The sequence below is a fragment of the Narcine bancroftii genome, chromosome 3, assembly GCF_036971445.1.
Source record: "Narcine bancroftii isolate sNarBan1 chromosome 3, sNarBan1.hap1, whole genome shotgun sequence".
Classification (NCBI taxonomy): Eukaryota; Metazoa; Chordata; class Chondrichthyes; order Torpediniformes; family Narcinidae; genus Narcine; species Narcine bancroftii.
This window is the reverse complement of record NC_091471.1, coordinates 188,248,684-188,266,880: the sequence shown is the minus strand read 5'-3', so window position 1 is coordinate 188,266,880 and position 18,197 is coordinate 188,248,684. Positions and strand designations below refer to the sequence as shown.

At 39.8% G+C, this 18,197-nt stretch overlaps 1 protein-coding gene across 1 annotated transcript in view; it reads right to left on the bottom strand.

The window, feature by feature from the left end:
* tll1 (tolloid-like 1) overlaps positions 1-18,197 on the bottom strand; it is a 379,792-nt gene that overhangs the window by 66,448 nt on the left and 295,147 nt on the right. The window contains exon 18 of the mRNA XM_069926140.1: positions 11,366-11,546. Coding sequence (XP_069782241.1) covers positions 11,366-11,546 — 181 coding nt within the window. The remainder of the gene's footprint in view (positions 1-11,365; positions 11,547-18,197) is intronic.

Below are 18,197 nucleotides of genomic sequence, written 5' to 3'. Positions count from 1 at the left end.
TTATCAATAAGATTCTTTAAGTTACTTTTGTAGTTTATTTTACAAGTGATTTAGTTGCAGCAAGTAAAAAGTTTGTTGTATATATACACATTGTACAATGTATATGACAATCTCATTATCATTATACTTCCTAGAGGTGGATGATTGTAACTGCACATAGTAGTTTGAGTGTGGTCTCACCAATGCCCTGTTCAGCTGAATCATGAGGTTGGGAAGTACACCAAATGTTTTCTTTACTACCTTATCAACCAACCTGAGTTGTCAATTTCAGGGAACTAATTGCTGCTGTACCCCGAGATCTCTCTGTACTACAACACTCTCCAAAGCTTTGCCATTTACAGTGCATGTCCTACCCTGGTTTGCCTTACCAAAGGGCAACACCTCATGCTTGTCAGAATTAAATTCCATTTGCCACTCCTTGGCCCACCTTCTCAAATGCTTCCTTACTATTCTCTACATTACTAAATTTGGTGTCATCTGCAAACTTACTGATCACCTTAATGGCCTGCTAAACTTGCTAACCTTTTCTTCCCCTTCCCTATCCAGTCTTTCGAGTTCTCCCCTTCCTTCCCCCTTACCCACCCAGCCATCCCTCTTCTCCCTCATTGATGTTGTCCCCTCCCTCCTCTCTCCCCCCCCTACCCTGAATGCCTGCCGACATTCTCTCATACCTTGATGAAGGGCTCAAAGCCCAAAACTTTGGTTATGTATTTTTACCTTTGCTACATAGAGGTCACTGTTTGACCTGCTGAACTTCTCCAGCATTTTGTGTTTTTACCTGAAGTATTTGTCTGCTCATTGCTGTTCAATTATTTTAGTTTCTTCAGGAAATGGTTTCACTGATAGAACCACCAGGTTTGGTAATCTGTGTCAGGTTTTAAATTGGTGACAGCACTGAGAATATTAGATGGACCTACACAAATGGAGCAATACACCTGCAGTACATAGAAACATAGTTAAAAATCTCAAAAATATTTTATAAAGAATATATTCCCTGCTCTAAATGGAAATGTTGACTTTGTTCAACCAGACAGTATTACATAAATTTGTGCAAAATCACACACATTGGGCAGAAGGGTTAGTGTTGAGGTTATTCAACGCTACTACAGCACCAGTGACCTGAGTTTGTATATTCTCCCATTGTCTTCATGGTGTTTCCCTGCATATTCGTTTCCTCTGACCTTCCAAAATGCATGGGGTTGAAGATTCGTCCAAGCTGACCAAGGGTGTGACACCGAATTATACCAAGGGTGTAATTGGGTGGCACAGGTTTAAATGACCATAATCGGCTTCTACTATGCGTAGTTAACATTTAAATTTATATTTTTAATTAAGGTATTCACTTTGCTTACAAAATTAAAATCTCATGAACAAAGTCAGAAGCAGGCATCATCAACAAAATTGCGGCTTCAAATTCGCAATGATATTTAACACTGTAACTCCTTAGTCATCAGCTTTGTCAAGAATTCTGTTGAACATTTTGCTCCGAACTAAGTTGACATATCATCAAGAAGTTTTTTTTTTTCCCTCACTCTCACATACTGTCGGTGCATGAAGGATCTGGCAAAGGGCCCCTTTCCCACCTGCTTCCACCCGATATTCCTTGTCACCTCATCTGCTGGTCCAGAGTCAGCTCCTGGGAGAATGTTGAAAATGCCCCATTTTAACTTGACAATTGATCTCAAGACAATAACTTGTCTGAATGACATCAAAACATCTTTTAAATTAATATAAGTTCAGGGCAAATGTCTTGGTCCCACATTCAATTGTATCCCAGCTACATGTTCTGGATGAAACAGCTGACCAGAGGTCATGAAATTCTGTTCAACCTGAGCCGAGCTTCACTTGATCCTACATATGTATGATTCTGCTATCATACTAACCTTAGCATAGCAAATACAAGTTGATTCTCTTTAATCCGGCAATGTTGGGACCTGGCTATTGGCAGACCACAGAAAATGCCAGAAAACAGAAAGCACATGCATGCACAGACTCTGCCGTTACTTCAAGTTAGTGGGGGAAGGCACAGACACTGCAGTAAGTGCCCACCGCACCCTGCCACCATCAATAAGTGCCCGCCGAGCCCTGCCACCATCATTAAGTGCCTGCCATGCCCTGCTGGCCAGCCAACGGAAAGTGCCCGCTGTGACCTACCAGCCGTCGGTAGGTGCCTGCCACGCCCTACCAGTCAGCCATTGGTAAGTGCCTGCTGTGCCCTGCCGTGCATCCCACACATCTCGGTTGGCATCATTGGTGGAACCACACTGGTTTCTTTCCCACTCTTGACCACAAGAAATATCTTTCACCTGCGCAATCCCTCCAAATGGAGGATGATTTGTTTTCATTCTGCTTCCATTCGTTCTGAGGAGGCCGGTGTGGGGCAATGCAGCTTCTGCCACACGTTGGGCAGTAGCAATTTGATGAGATGAGTGCTTAAGGAGCTTGTCGATGGGTATGCTTCTTTCACTATTTACACATGGTTTTTGATGAATGAAGATGGTGGCACAGTTGGCATAATTAGCGCAACGCCTTTACAGCACCAGCAATCAGGACCGAGTTTCAAAACCTGCGGTCTCTGTAAGGAGTTTGTACTAATGTCGACAGATTCAAAGCGTGCTGGACCACAGGAGTTGCCAGACCACAGAGCACCAGATAAGAGAGGTACAACCTGTATATTGAAAGCATTATCCACCATTCTATGTGATCATGCAATACCTGCATCATTCGGTGAAATTCAAATCATGTTTGACCAATTTTTTTTCTCATTCTTTGAAGAAATAACATGTGGTATGTATAAAAGAGGAACCAATAAATCTGCTGAACTTAGATTTCAGAAGACATTTGACTATATGTCACATGAAATGATATTGAGGGAGATGAAAATCAACTTTTTGGTTGGGATGGAAGATTGGCTGGCTGACAGGAAAGATGAAATTACCATTAATGGGTATTTTTCCAGTTTGCAGGATGAAATGATAGGTGTTTCAGGGGTCTGAATATTTTATAGAAGAGGTACTGGAGGACAGGTGGACAGTGAATAATGTACCTTTATTCAAGTAAGGATAAGGAAAGCCAGTGAGTGTAACATCATGAGGGACAAAATTATTTGAAAATAAAGCACATCAGACAAGATGAAATTGTACATAGAGTCAAAAGGAATGATTAGTGGTAGACAGCATGGTTTTGTTTTGGGGACATCCTTTCTAACCTGAGAAAGTAACTAAGCGTGTCAATGGAATTAGTGTGGGTTGATATGGTCAAAGTGAATTTTCAAGGAAGATTTTTCCACAAGAGCCTACACAATCTAGGCAGTTTGACAAATTGATTCTGAAATTGACTAGGTGGCAACAGTCAGAGATTAACGGTAATGGGATGTTTTTGTGACAGAGGGCTTGCTGCTTGATGTCTGCATGAACTATCTGAATGTGAAGGTGGGAAATAGGCTAAGCTTGCAAATGACATGGAGCAGTGCTGCTGTTGATAATGAGGAATATAGTTGTCAGCTGCAGAAAAAATATCAATCGATTGATAAGTTAGGCAGAAAAATGGCAGATGGAATTTAATTTTGTAAAACAAATATTGATGCATTTTGGTAGGACTAAAATGTGGATGACTGGTGAATCACTGGGAAGTATTAGGGAACAGAGTGGGTTTGCAGCACCTGTGTAGGCCAGGGTGGTTGAACTAAACCCCCGAGTTAGCTGCAGCCTGTTGCCCATTTTTAAATGGCTCAAGGTGAATTTTAAAAATGAAATGTAATCTGGCCCATTAGAAGATAGTCTCTAACAATAAATTGCACTGTAAGTAAAATGCACTTCTTAGTTACAATACTAGATGTCACTGGCATTCTTAACTACTAGACCAACCAATGCTGTGTTACTCGATGAAACATTTACCTTAGTTTTAAAAAAAATGTTTACCTCAGTTGATTAAACAAAGTGGAACTGAAAGATGGAAAATAACAAGAAAGGGCCAAAAATTTTGATCACGGTGGGAAAATAAATATGTTTTCATGGCAATCTAGGGTAAGTGTGTTTGATTTGCAAAGAATATGTAAACTTCAATAGCCTATCTACAGATTTACACATTGTGTTATAATCAATAGGGTGGACACTTGGGCCATGAACTGCATTCACGGAGAGTTGTGGAGGAATGTTTTCCTGTTGTATTTTGCATCCAACTTTTTATTTTGCATTACTTTTTGAATGAGAGTTTTAAAGAGTTTTTATTGCATTCATTTAAATTTTAAGAGCAGTAGATACAGAAATGCCTACTGTAATATGTGACCACATCAATGAACTACTATAATGTCAACAGTTAAACAGTTCAGCAGAGCCGTATAGTTATTTTGATAGAAAATGAATTTTCAATGGCTCATGGGTTTTCTAGTCTAAAAATACCATTGTTCTTGCAGTGTAACTGGTTGAAAACTGCCGGGCTTAATATTACTTGGCTTATGACTCCTTATATTTTTCTCTAAGTGGCCCACAGCCAAAAAAGGTTTGCCCACCCCTGCATTAAAGTAAACACAGAGGAGAGAGGAGATTCATCAGGACCTTTCAGCAATGTGGAGAAACTAGATAAACTGAGCATCAGAGAAGACTGAGTGGAAACTTGAGATGCATTGATGGAGTAGATAGTGGAAAAATCGTTTTCCCTCACCAAGGGTGTCAATCAACCACAAGGTAAAGGTTTAAACTCAGGAGTGGAGATTTAAAGAGGATTTGAGATGGATATTTTGTTCACTTCCAGATGGTATTGAAATTTGAATGTACAGTCTCTGAGAGTGATGAAGACAGGAGCTGACAATCTTTGAAAGGTATTTACATGAGCACCTTAAACACCATAGCATAGAAGTCTATGGGCAGAGTGATGGGAAATGTTGAATTTGACGATCCCTACTATCAGTCTCACAGGATCCTTGATCTACTACCATCAGAAAGGAGGTCTAGGAGCATCAAAATCAGGACTGCTAGGATGGGAAGAGCTTCAAGATTGATGAATGGTTTTCTGCAACTTTTGGTCTCTTGCTAATGAAATTGAGTAAAATTATTCCATAACATTTATATTTTATATTTTTATGTGATTATGATTATTATGTATTGTGCATTGTGTGTCCACCGTGCTGTTTCATCTGGTTGTATATATATATATATATATATATATATATATATATGCTGAAGATCCAGCTGCGCTGGGTGCGTCACGTCTCCAGAATGGAGGACCATCGCCTTCCCAAGATCGTGTTATATGCCGAGCTCTCCACTGGCCACCGAGACAGAGGTGCACCAAAGAAGAGGTACAAGGACTGCCTAAAGAAATCTCTTGGTGCCTGCCACATTGACCACCGCCAGTGGGCTGATATCGCCTCAAACCGTGCATCTTGGCGCCTCACAGTTTGGCGGGCAGCAACCTCCTTTGAAGAAGACCGCAGAGCCCACCTCACTGACAAAAGGCAAAGGAGGAAAAACCCAACACCCAACCCCAACCAACCAATTTTCCCCTGCAACCGCTGCAACCATGTCTGCCTGTCCCGCATCGGACTTGACAGCCACAAACGAGCCTGCAGCTGACGTGGACATTTACCCCCTCCATAAATCTTCGTCCGCGAAGCCAAGCAAAGAATATGTACAGTGAACTGATAATAAACACTGTGATAAACTTGGTGGCCTGCATATAAATGGAGGGGCCAATAGGCCTGGTTCAGTCATTTAAGATTTTGCCATTCTATGGCTTTGAGTCGAGCATGTTAATTTTTCTGCTATCTCACGGATCCTATCAAGAGATATTGATTGGTTAAGTGTGAGCAAAGATATAACAGATAGAGTCCAATGTGGGAAAATAGAAAATTGTCTATTTTGGCAGAAAAAAAAGGCACACATTTTCCCAATGGTGAGAGAATCCAGAGTACTTGGGTCTGCTGGGGTATGATTTGTAAACAGGGAGTGTACATGTGCAGTAAAACTCTGGTACACAGTATCTATGGAGATTGATAGATGCCGAATAAGTGAATTTTCCAGTTGCTTGAGAATGCATATTGCGTATTGGTGAACCAATGGTGAGGTGTGGCAATTTTAAACCTGCATTTTTTTTATCTTTATTTTAGATTTTTTTTGCTGGTTGCTTGAGGCTGCCAGCTGCTTGAATTCCGGATAATAGGGGTTTTACTGAACAACAAATAATCAGGAAAGTGAATGGGGAATTGAATTAAAAAATGGACATATTATGCACAGTTACTGAATATGGATTAGCCATTCTCAAACTTTTTTTGGCTATAGCCCCCTTAGGACTCTGCTCAAAGTTTATGGGCTCCACTCCCTGAGAAGCGGTCAACTTTTAGTTTCTTCCGTCCTTCTACCTACCAACTATAGAAAAAGAAAGAATATTTATGTTATGTGAGGTGAAAAGAAAACAAGGGTTCTGTGGGCCCCAGTCGGGGTGGGGGGAGGGGGGTGGTAGGGCCCCCGTTGAGAATGACTGAGAGCACTAGTGGGACCACATCCGAAATACTTTTTATAGTATTTAGTTGATTTGTTGAAGAACCTTTTTTGGCCAATTTTCACACATCTTCAATGTGTATTCTCCTTTGTTCGATTTATCAAAGGTTTTCTTTATTCTATAAATTGCCTTTGGATAATTTTTAGTTTAAAGGTTATATCCAAATGTAAGCTACTTTTGAAATTGTTGAACGTGTCTCTCTAAAAACACTCAAATATTATTAGGCTCCATGGGCAATTAATAAAAACATAAATAAATTAATACTTCGCAGTGTCTTCATTTGGAAGATTATAAATAACCTCCCATAATTTTGAGGAACATAGGATCTCGTGAGAGGAAAGATCTACATCAGTGGTTCCCCAGTGTTTTAGGGCTGCTGTCCCCTTGGCCTCCAGCTGCATTCCAAGCACCTACTGCCCCCATAAAATAGCACTGGGGGGGGGGGATTAATGGCAGCACTGAGCGGGCTGGAGGGGCCCAGTGGAGGCACTGAGAGGGGGGTGGTACTGGTGCTGAGAAGGGGGGTTGGTGGCAGCACTGGGAGGGGGAGTGATGGTGGCGCTGAATGGGGGGGGGAGGTAGTGATGCCAGTACAATATGGCGCCATTTATGTTGCTCACTACTGCCACCCTGAGTCTGACCAGAAAATTGCTGCACTGGCTTCTTCATTAAACTTTGCAGCAGAGTGAATAATAAAAGGACTTAAGGTTCAGAATGCCCCCTTTTCCTTCACCCACTTGGGTCTTTCCACCACCCACAGGGAGGTGGCAGCACCCACTTTGGGAATCACTAATCTACATTAAATCAGTATTTGAAGGGTAACAATGTTAGGGAAATTGAAGGGGTGAAATACCAATAAATCTCCAGTTTTCTGGAATCTCCATCCCACGGTACTGAAGGAAACAGCCCTATAAATAGTGAATGCATTGGGTTATCATTTACCAATACTTTCTAGGGACATGAATAGTTCCAATGGGTTGAAGCTAATGAAACCCCAAAATTTAAAAAAGAAGGTGGAGGGAAAGCTGGGAATTGTACTCACCAGACTGATATCTGCAGTGGAGAAAATGCTAGGACTCTTTCTAAAAGACGAAGTAGCTGGGCACTTTGAGAAAAATGGCAAGATTGAACAAAGTCAACAAGAATCCCGGAAAGGAAGATCACATTTGACAAATTAATTGGAACTTTGAGGATGCAACTGACAGAATGGATGAAAGGAGAACCAATGGGTATGGCTTATTTGGACTTACAGAAATCTTTTGCTAAAATCCTACCTAGGAGGTTAGGGTGCAAAATTAAATTGCATATAATTGTGCACAGATATAGAGAGATAGAAAGCTAAGCCGAGTAATAAATAGGCCTTTCCCCGAGAGGAAGACAGAATCAGAGGGGACTACAGGGGTATGCACTGGGAACCCCAACTACTTACAATTTACATACATAAGACTTGGATGAAAATCTCCGTTAACAAATGGCACAAAGCTGGACGTGAGGGCGAGCCATGAGAAGAATGCAAAGTGTGATGGACAGGTTGAACGAGCAGGCAAATGCATCATCCACATATCCTTTTGGAATGTGGGAGGAAACTGGGGTGCCTGGAGGAAATCCTGTCACAGGGAGAATGTGGAAAATTCCACACAAACAGCAGCAGAACTCGGGATTCAACTTGGGTCACTGGAGCTCTATTAGCCTTGCCACTATGCTGCCCAAGAAGACTATTAAAGAGTTGACAATGAAGACCAAAATAGAGGTCTTGGCTTGAAATTGGTATTGGGAGCTGACTGGTTCCTAGTTTGTCTACTCCCGGGAGCAGCTTTGTCATTACACTCTATTACAGGGGTTCTCAACTTTTTTCTTTCCACTCACATCCCACTTTAAGTATTCCCTATGCCATCAGTGCTCGGTGATCAGTAAGGGATTACTTAAGGTGGTATATGGGTGGAAAGGGAAGGTTGCAATCACTGTTTTAGACCCAATTGTTACTGAAATATTTTGCTTAAAATTGTCATTGGCCCATTTCCTTTGGAGTTAGGAAATTGTGCACATGATGAGTCAATGAGGTACAATTAAAACAGTGGTTTTCAAACTTTTTCCTTCCACCCGCATACCACCTTAAGCAATCCTTTAATAATCACAGAGCACCCATGGTATAGGGAATACTTAAAGTGGGATGTGAGTAATTGTTAAGGAATAGTATGGTTAGCAAAATGGTATTGCAGCACCAGTAACCTGGGTTCAAATTCTCCCCTGTCCGTAAGGAGTTGGTATATTCTCCCCACATCTGTGTGGAATTCCTCCAATTTTCACACACATTCCAAAGATGAATGAGAAGGTTAATTGGTCACATGGGTGTAAATGGGCAGAGTGGGTTTGTTGGCCTGAAAGACCTGTTATCATGCTGTAACTCTAAACTAAATTAAAATTAAAGTTATTGGATCTAGCAGTTACAGTCTAGATCATTGATCCAGGGAGATCAGTTCTAACTTCACCAGAGGAGATTGGAAAATTTAAATTCCTTGTCTAAATAAATACGGATTTTTAAAAAGTTAATGTAAGTAATGGTACCAATGACACAACATATATCAATCATATCTTCCAAAGAAGATAAATGCCCATCCTTATCCAGTCTGGTCCAAATAAACTTATCGTGGAATCATTGGATCACAGCTCAGATACAGACTTTCGAATCCAGCTCTTCCATGCTCTTTATGGAGCATATCTATGCTCATCCCATTCATAGGTATTAGGCCCATACTCCTCTCTATTTTTTCTAGCTTTACCTGTCCATATGGCTTTTAAATACTTTAATTGTGTCTAAGATTAACTGCCTCTTTAATTGACAAGAGATAGTTCTGGCAGGGACCTTTCTGTCATTTAAGAGAAGGTTGGATGTGTACATGGATATGAGGGGGTTGGAGGGTTATGGGCAGAGAGTGGGAGGGGGGAAGCTAGTGGAGTTGTTCAAGTGAACCGGCATGGACTTGTAGGGCCGATATGGCCTGTTTCCACACTGTAAGCTGTTATATGGTTAAATGGTTATAATTACTGGCACTGTGACTGATATCCTAATGACATGAATGAATATATTAAAGAAAGGGGCATGCTAATATTCTCGTCACTATGTCATCCAGCATACACATGCTTAGGATAGAATTCTATATTGGAACCAACTCAGCACCTTTGGCATCCAGAACATATGGGCTACAGAGCCAAATTCTGGAGCAGAGAGAACAAAAGCAAAATGAACATCAATTCAGAGTCACCCCGTGCACTACTGTAACCTATCAGAAAGCAGATCCAATTACAGTACGACTCCGATTATCCAAAATGATTGGGACTGGGCCCATTTCGGATAAATGTGGGTTTTTTTTTTCGGAAAACCAGTCATTTTTTTTAAAAACGGCCCAGAAGCAAATCACTTGTAACTGTTTATAAAACAATAAACAGAAAGGGAAGGCTTTTGTAAGCATTAAAATAAAGTTTAATTCACAACAGAAAAATGCTGGCTACTGCCGATCACCAACACTTCCCCACCAAGGCCCCACTTTTGCCAGGAGCCCAAGTGTACCGCTCCTGCCTGGGAACCCGAGGTCCTCTGCTGTGACCTTGGGGTCTGCTGCTGCTGCTGGTGCCGGGGGCCTGAGGTCACCTGAGTTGCTGCCGGTGGCGGGAACCCGAGGAAAGCTATGTTGCTGCTGTTGCTGAGAGCCCAAGATCCATTGCTCCTGGCGCCGGGAGCCTGAGGCCTGCTGTATTGCTGCCAGTGCCAGGACCCTGGGACCCGCTGTGTTGCTGCCGGCGCTGGGAGCTCAAGATCCATTACTCCAGGTGCCAGGAGCCCGGGGCCTGCTGCATTGCTGCTGGCACCAGGAGCCCGAGGTCTGTTGTGCTGCTGCCAGCAGCCCGAAGTCCCAAGTCAGTTCGGCTCTGAAAATTTTCAGATAACTGAGGATTTTGGAGAATCCGATTACAGATAATCAGAGTTGTACTGTATGTTCAAAACTCAGAAAGGATGTAAAGCATAAACAATGTTTAAAAATATTTTTAAAATCATTTTTTTCTTTATTCATGCTTTTCTTCTTTCCATTCTATCAAAGCAACATTTGAATTCAGGGATGAATTCAGTCCTCTTGTGATCTTTTTAACAGTTCTGCTTAATGATAAAAAAAATAATGTGGGCTCTGTAAAGGCAACTGTGACTACGTTTCAGGATTGAGTGAATAATGCATTATTTTAAGCAGTGAAGCTCCAAGTGATCACATGAGAAGCAAGAAGAGGAAAGTAATCTGGAAGGAAATGCTGCATTCCCATTGCTAAGGCTCTCTGGTGCTTTCTCCCTTTTTTCTCATATCATTTACTATGAAAGGAAATATGTTTTGCTTCAAGAGGTCTCGAAATGTTTTACAAAAGGAAACCAGCAGGGAGATATATCCCTCCAGGACTCTTCTTTTAGGAGATGTACTTCTTACTCATCCCTTAGTGAGATTGGAAAATTATCTATTGTCCCATGAAAAATTTATCAAAAAAAAGTGCCACAGTAAGATGCTTCATAGAGCATATATCAATACTTACACTGTACAGATTATAATCGATTGAGAAAATCTTCAGGTGAACCCACAGGCAAATTTGCAAATTAATTCTTTATTCTTCTGTACATTAAGAATGTGGTCTTCTAACCAAGATTGGTTAATAAAACTTTTCTCAGATTATCAATTCATAGAAAGCCTTACCAGAGCCAGTATACTAGTGTAACCCTATCCCAGGATTTATGTGATAGGTTGAACATTAACCCAGCAATTTGTGCTATCACATGAACATCTTGATTGTAAATGAAACACTGAACAAAGTTTTGTGGGGATCAACATACCTGAAAAGAAATGGGCTTTGAATCCTTTCTTTGAAACTGTATTATCAGATTTGAACTCAATCCTCATGTTGTTATATTGCGATGTTATAACCTCTGGCACTTCAGTACCGCAAAACTTTCCATGAAGCTTGGAATCAGATGAAAGGCCGCTGCGGATCTCCACATAATCATATTTGCATATCTGATATAAAAAATATAAGCAAGAAGATTAGTTCAGGTATGAAATGTGTGCATGCCAATATAGACACTGTCTGGCTTCCATTACTCATCCTTTTTGAATTTATCCAGTATTGTGTTGACATGCTCATCAATTGTGGTAATATAAAGAATGCATTTTGAATCTTAATTTCCCTGCAATGCTGGATGATTTTGTTTTAGATATATAATGTTTAACATTAATCTGAGGGAGAGATCAGCTTCAAACATTGAATTGATTAAAAGGTCTGTGTACAACATCTACTTTTTTTTAAAAAAGCAATAAAAATATGATTTGAAAATGAACAGGAGAATTTAAAATTAGGAAAGAAGGAAGGAAATGAAAGGAAAAACAAAATCATTTCAAAATATTTTTATTGATTTGGTAGAGAGAAATATGTTATAAATTGTCTATGTATTAATCACATAATTTTTATATAATGCAATACATAACATGAATAAGCGACTTATACATTCTCTTGTATACAATGCTTGAATAAAATGGAAATTCCTCTATGAAAACTTCACCTCATATATTACGGCATATTCATTGTTGGCTTGTGATGTACCATTAATACCACAAAAGGCTGAGTTGTGAAAAAATCAGTTTTTTATGAGCTAAAGACTGGAACACTATTAAACAACCATCCACCTCCTTGACTGATCAGAACAAAAGTAAAAGGGCGGCTATGGGTAGGATTGGTCTCGGGAGTTGTGTCCAGTCAATAGCAGCCAATCATGGTATAACAGTGGTTTACCACATTTATATAACCAACAATGAATATGTCAGAAAAACAAAATCAAGCGAAACATAAAAAAGAGATAGACATACTGCAATCAGCATCCATGAGACTCTGTAAGAATTATTTGATATTGGCTCATCTCAGTGAGAACTGTGATATGAATTAAACAACAGGGAAGTAAAACAGATTGATGGGTCGGCAGAAGCTGTTGGCGACAAAGGAAGAATAAAAATCAAAATGTTCTTTGGGCAAAGGGAGAAGGGAGAGAATCCTTCCTCGAAGGCCCAGGAAGTAGGTGGAAGGAAAGGTTTGAGGGGTCCCTCCTTGTCAGGGAGGAATGAGGTACAAAGGAGCCAACTTTTGATCTCCAAACAATTTGTTGCTAAGTTCTCCGAGTGATTGCACAACCAGTCTGTTCATGTGTCCAGACATCCTGAAGTGTGTTACCACTCAAGGTTGAACGTTAAATTGATGATCCAATGTAAAGCAGGCAGTAAATGCTAGATGAGTGTGTTGGCATATGTCATGAGAAAGAAGGATATGATGGGGCCAGATGTTGGTTAAATCTTGTTAGAAGCCAGTTAAAAAAGTGCAACATTTCTTGGATTATCTTTGACCTGATTATTTTCTGCTGAACACCTCAAGTAAATGATAAATCTTGGTGGAAATAAGTTCCAAACTTTTACGGTGTAAAATTTCAATGAGCATCCCAGAGCCTAAAATATGATCCGAAATTTAATCTGCAGAAAGACATTTGCCATCCAAGGTACAATCTCTGCCCACTTACAAACCCACTTCATATTTGGAATGGATGGACAATGAGTGTCAACAAAGAATTTTCCACTACTTGCCACCTATCCATCCTGACGTTGCCTCAATATTCAATTGTTGCCTGCCATTTTCTAGATTAGAAATGACCACCAGTTTCAGATCCCCCTGAAGTGTTTGCAGAGGAAAACATACTGATCAGTGGTAGGGAAAAAGTGAACCTTCTCAGTGTCAGAACTCATGAGTGAGAATCACTGTGAGCAGGTGGGAAAATAATATCCATCATGCCTCTGAATGGAAAACAATGAATCAAGTGGTGGAATAAAGGCTGGTGGGAAAGAGCGAGAACCCATTGATCCACATAGTGGAAAGAGAGGAGAAACCTTATAAAGATTCAGAGATACTGCCAATAAAACATAGCTTGTTAAAAGTAGTAGTCTTTGCCCTGTAGATTTAAACTTACTCAAGTAAATACAATTTCATCAGTTTCAGCAGAAAGTTCCTTGTGGAAGCAAAAAAACCTCGCAGGTAGCAGCAGTATTTTCATTACTAAGCATGATCTACACTTGACCTTACTGAAGTGGCACAGGTATCGCCGTGATAAATAGTCCCATGAAGTTGCATTGGTTTTTTTTTGTGCATCTCTCTCATTGGAAGGATATTCCACATCCAATGAGAATATGAATAACAATAAAATAAACAAATAATCTTTATATTATTCCACAGCTCAACCTTCATGAAAAACAAGCATTGGAATTTTTATTGGGATTAATGTTATAATCACACCATCTGTTTGAGTGTGCACTCCTGTGTTATGTATTTAAGATATAACTAATATACCATTGCTTCACATTTGCCTACTTTTTACATAATTGGCTTTTTATCCTGGCACCATAAAAGCTTTCTGCAATTAACTTAAGTACAGCACTTATTGGTAATGCAAAAATTATTCATAGCCCAAATATTCTTCGTCAAATGGGAGCAATTATGTTCCATCGTGAACTCCATCATTTAACAACTGTGGACATTAAACCATTCTTTCCACAAGTGCCTCAATTGATGCCATTGCTCCTCAAATGCAAAACCTACCTATTCCATCACCTTCATTAACTATTCCACCTTGTTGTATTTGGAAACAATAAAGGAATTACACAAGTGCAAGTTATTTCTCTCCTGGTTATCATCCAAGCACACAGTCAGACTAGGCTAATAGGGACAGTTTAGACGTTGATGCAAACACCATCACAATTTTGAGAGCTCAACATTTTCTCCCTTGCTCAATGAATAGTGTCAATAGGGAACTACTGGCTAGTGAACCCAATATCAGTGGCTGGAAAGTTACTGAGGGAGATTGGAAGAGACAGGACCAACCTTAATTTGGAAAGTCAAGGATTGATTAGAGATTGTCAGCCGGGCTTTGTGCATGAGAAATATTGTCTCATAAATTTGATTGCAATGTTGAAGAAGTGCCCATGAGGACGGTGTAGCAGACCTGTCTATGTGAATAAATGCAGAAAACTCACATTTTTGAAGACTTCTAGTGGAGCGAGAAGATTGAGGCATGGTTGAAGAAGACCACTAACACATATGTAATAGAAGTCTGATAATATTTGGCATGTCTTGATCAAACTTCTACAAGTGTACTGTGGAAAGGATACTGACTTGGTTGCATCACAGCCTGGTTTGGTAATTCAAGAGCTCAGGAAAATAGAAGGCTTCAGAAGGTAACAAACATAACCAGGTCCATCCATTGAGACATCGATGTTATGCACTGACACCTTCAGACAGAAGGTACAGAATCCCGAAGACAATTTCTCCACATTCAAAATCAGTTACTTTCCAACTGCTTCCTTATTACATTGATAATGGACTGCTCCAATACCACAAAAAGATTGTCTGTTCTATTGAAACATCATTTTTTCTTGCACTATGGTAACTATAAATATTTATTAGCGATTTATCTTTTGTATTTATAAGCTATTTTGATTTAATGTACACTATTGTACAGTAAAACCCCTGATATCCAGCTCCTATGGGGATGGGTAGATACTGGATAAGTGAAATTTTCAGTTTCTTGAGATTATGTGTGGCATGGATAAGCAAACTAACCGCTGGCAGGGTGGGGGGTGAGAATTTTAAGCTTACATATTTTTATGGCAATTTATTTTTTACAATTTTTTTGCCCGTTACTTGAGGCTGCCAATTGCTTGAATTCCAGATAACAAATTTTACTATAGTTTTTTTTCATGAAATACCTGTTTGGCAACAGCAAGTAAGAATTTTGGTACAAGTCTATGTTGTACAATGTGTATGACAATAAAATTTTATCATTATCATTATCAGGGCAGGACTTGCACAGTCAAAGGTAGGGTCTTGAAAAATGGTGTGGATCAGAGTCCAAGAGTAAAGATACATAGTTCTCTGAAAGTAGTAAAACATAGACAGGGTGATGAAAAGAGCATTTGGAAGACTTGCCTTCATCTGTTAGGGCATTGAGTGCAAGAGTTGGGATGGCTTTTCACTGCATGCCATTGGTGAGAACATGTACAATTCTTGTCACCAAGCTGCACTGATGATGCCATTAAGCTGGTGCAGAAAAGATTCATATAGATGTTCCCAGATCTAGTGCCCTTGAATTATTTGGGGTTTAGGAAGTTGAAGTCACCTTATAGAATTAAATAAAATTATGAAAGACAGAGATAAAATGAATGGACATAGTTTAAAATTAGAGGACATAGATTTACGGTGAGATAGGAAGGTTTTAAAGGGGACTAGATGAGCAACATTTTTACACTGTAAGTGGTGATTATGTGGAACGAACTATCATGGGATGTGGTAGAGGTAGGTACAATAAGAGCAATTTTGACATCTACAGTACATAAGTAGGAAAAGTTTAGAGGGATACAAGTCAAGCATAGGCAAATGGGACGAGTTCAGATTGGCAATTTGGTCAGCATGCTGTATAACTAACTCTATGACACACTAATTCCATGCTCAATTTTTTTTGACACAGCAGGAGTCAGGCCCTTCCACCTCACAAGCCCGCACCTCCCAAATACACCAATGTGACCAATTAACCTACCAACGGTGTAGGAATGTGGGAGTCAGTCGCTGGTGCTGTAGAAGAGCTACACCAACTCTGCCACCCATACACCCGTCAATTTCCAAAACAAAACAGTTTATTTTCTGTCAGATGCATTGGAAAATATTAATTTGCAAATGAATTGAAAGACAAATGGTCACTCAATAATTGCTCAGTTGAAGTTTCTCCTGGATTTATGATGTCAGTACATCAAGAATTATTCTTGCAATATCCATTTGAAAGCACAACTCAAATGTCACATTTGATACGAAGACATTCTTTACTATGTGACTATTATTGCCTATGAATACTTTTAAACCATTTTTTGTGGCAGACAGAATGATCAATTTGACTCACTTGTAACTTGAACTATGTTATAAGATTGTACTAAAAAGGGAGGAGCAGCGAGAAAGTGGAAACCCACACCTAACTTCATAGATTTTTGGGTTGTTAATAAGTACAATGGCATCAATGGTGGGGATAAAAGAAGGAATTTATTCTTAATGTAGTTGCTCCAAAGAATTCCTTCAAGAAGAATATGTTTTTCTATCAATATCTCTAAGGAATTAGAGATGTCCACGAAATATTGACCTTGCCAATAATGTCCACATCCCATGAATTTAAAAAAAATACTCCTACATGTGCATACTGTTATAATGCCATCCATGAACGTTTAGTCTGTCACCTTACATATTAAGAATCACTGCACGGCATCAGAATAGTGTAACCAAATTCTTTCAGAAGAAGCGATATATTAAAAAAAATAGGTTTCATTGAGAGTCTGGCAGCAGGTTTTTGACTGCTGGCTATTTGCACCTAATTTTGAAAAGCGCCTATAGGAATTTCCCACAAGTACATCGACTTGTGAAACTAAGATATTGCATGATAAATTTTGATCTAAGTGGAAAGTAAAAATGAATTGAAATGTGTTGCCTGAGTGACAATGCTTTCACTAGTGTTTTATTCATGTTAAAGATAACCTGCACCTAGAGCTCTTGAGTTTGTTTTTATATCTGCCACTCTTGTCAAAGAGTCCATTAGAGGTTTTCACAAGATGACTGTCCCACCAGGCTCTCATGGAAAAAGCATTTTGCAAAGTCATGTGCTTATCCTCCAAGATTTTTAATTTATTTATTGGACGGAGTATTAAGGGTTGCATGCTTCAAGGTGCACTTGGAATGATTGGCATCCCCCGAAGAGCATTAGATCATGGAATTGTTTCTTTTTATAGAGGAATGACCTTAAATATTTTTCTCCCTGCAGAATAATGATTGCTTAATTTGTGACATAGCACAATTTTCTCAATAATAAAAGTGGGCAGCATTCTTGAAGGAGTTCTGATGAAGTTAGATTACTCGAGACCCAAGTGCATACAATATTGACTTGGTGCTATGAGTCAGAGGGTGGAGGTGGAGAGCTGTTTGCAGATTTGAGGCGTGTGACCAGTGTTGTGCTGCACAAATAGGATATCACTAAACTGGAAAGGGTACAGAAAAAAATTCATGGAGCACAGGACATCCCCTTCAGCCCTCGATGTTGTGCAGACCTATATATTCCTACAAAAAATAAATGAAACCCTCCCTATGTCATTGCCCTCAATTTTTCTTCCATCCATGTGCCTGTCTAGAAGTCTCTTAAATGTTTTTTAATGTCTCAGTCTCCACCACCTCCCCTGGAAAGGCAATATAATAGGTAATATAACTCTTTGGGTAAAAGCTTAACCCTAATATCTGCCCTAAACTTTTCTCCCTTCACTTTATACTGATGTGCTCTGGTGTTTGCTACTCCCACCCTGGGAAAAAGGTGCTAGATGTCTACTTTATAGATGTCTCTCAGAATCTTGTAGTCCTCTATTAAGACACATCATCCTTTTGTGTTCCAAGGAGAAAAGCCCCAGCTCTGACAACCTGGCTTCATAAGACACTTTCCAATCCAGGCAACATCCTGGTAAATCTCCTTTGTAGCTTCTCTATCCTTCCTTAAGTGAGGATTCATGAGGATGTTACCAGGAATGGAGGAGTTGTAACTCAAGACTGTTTCCCTG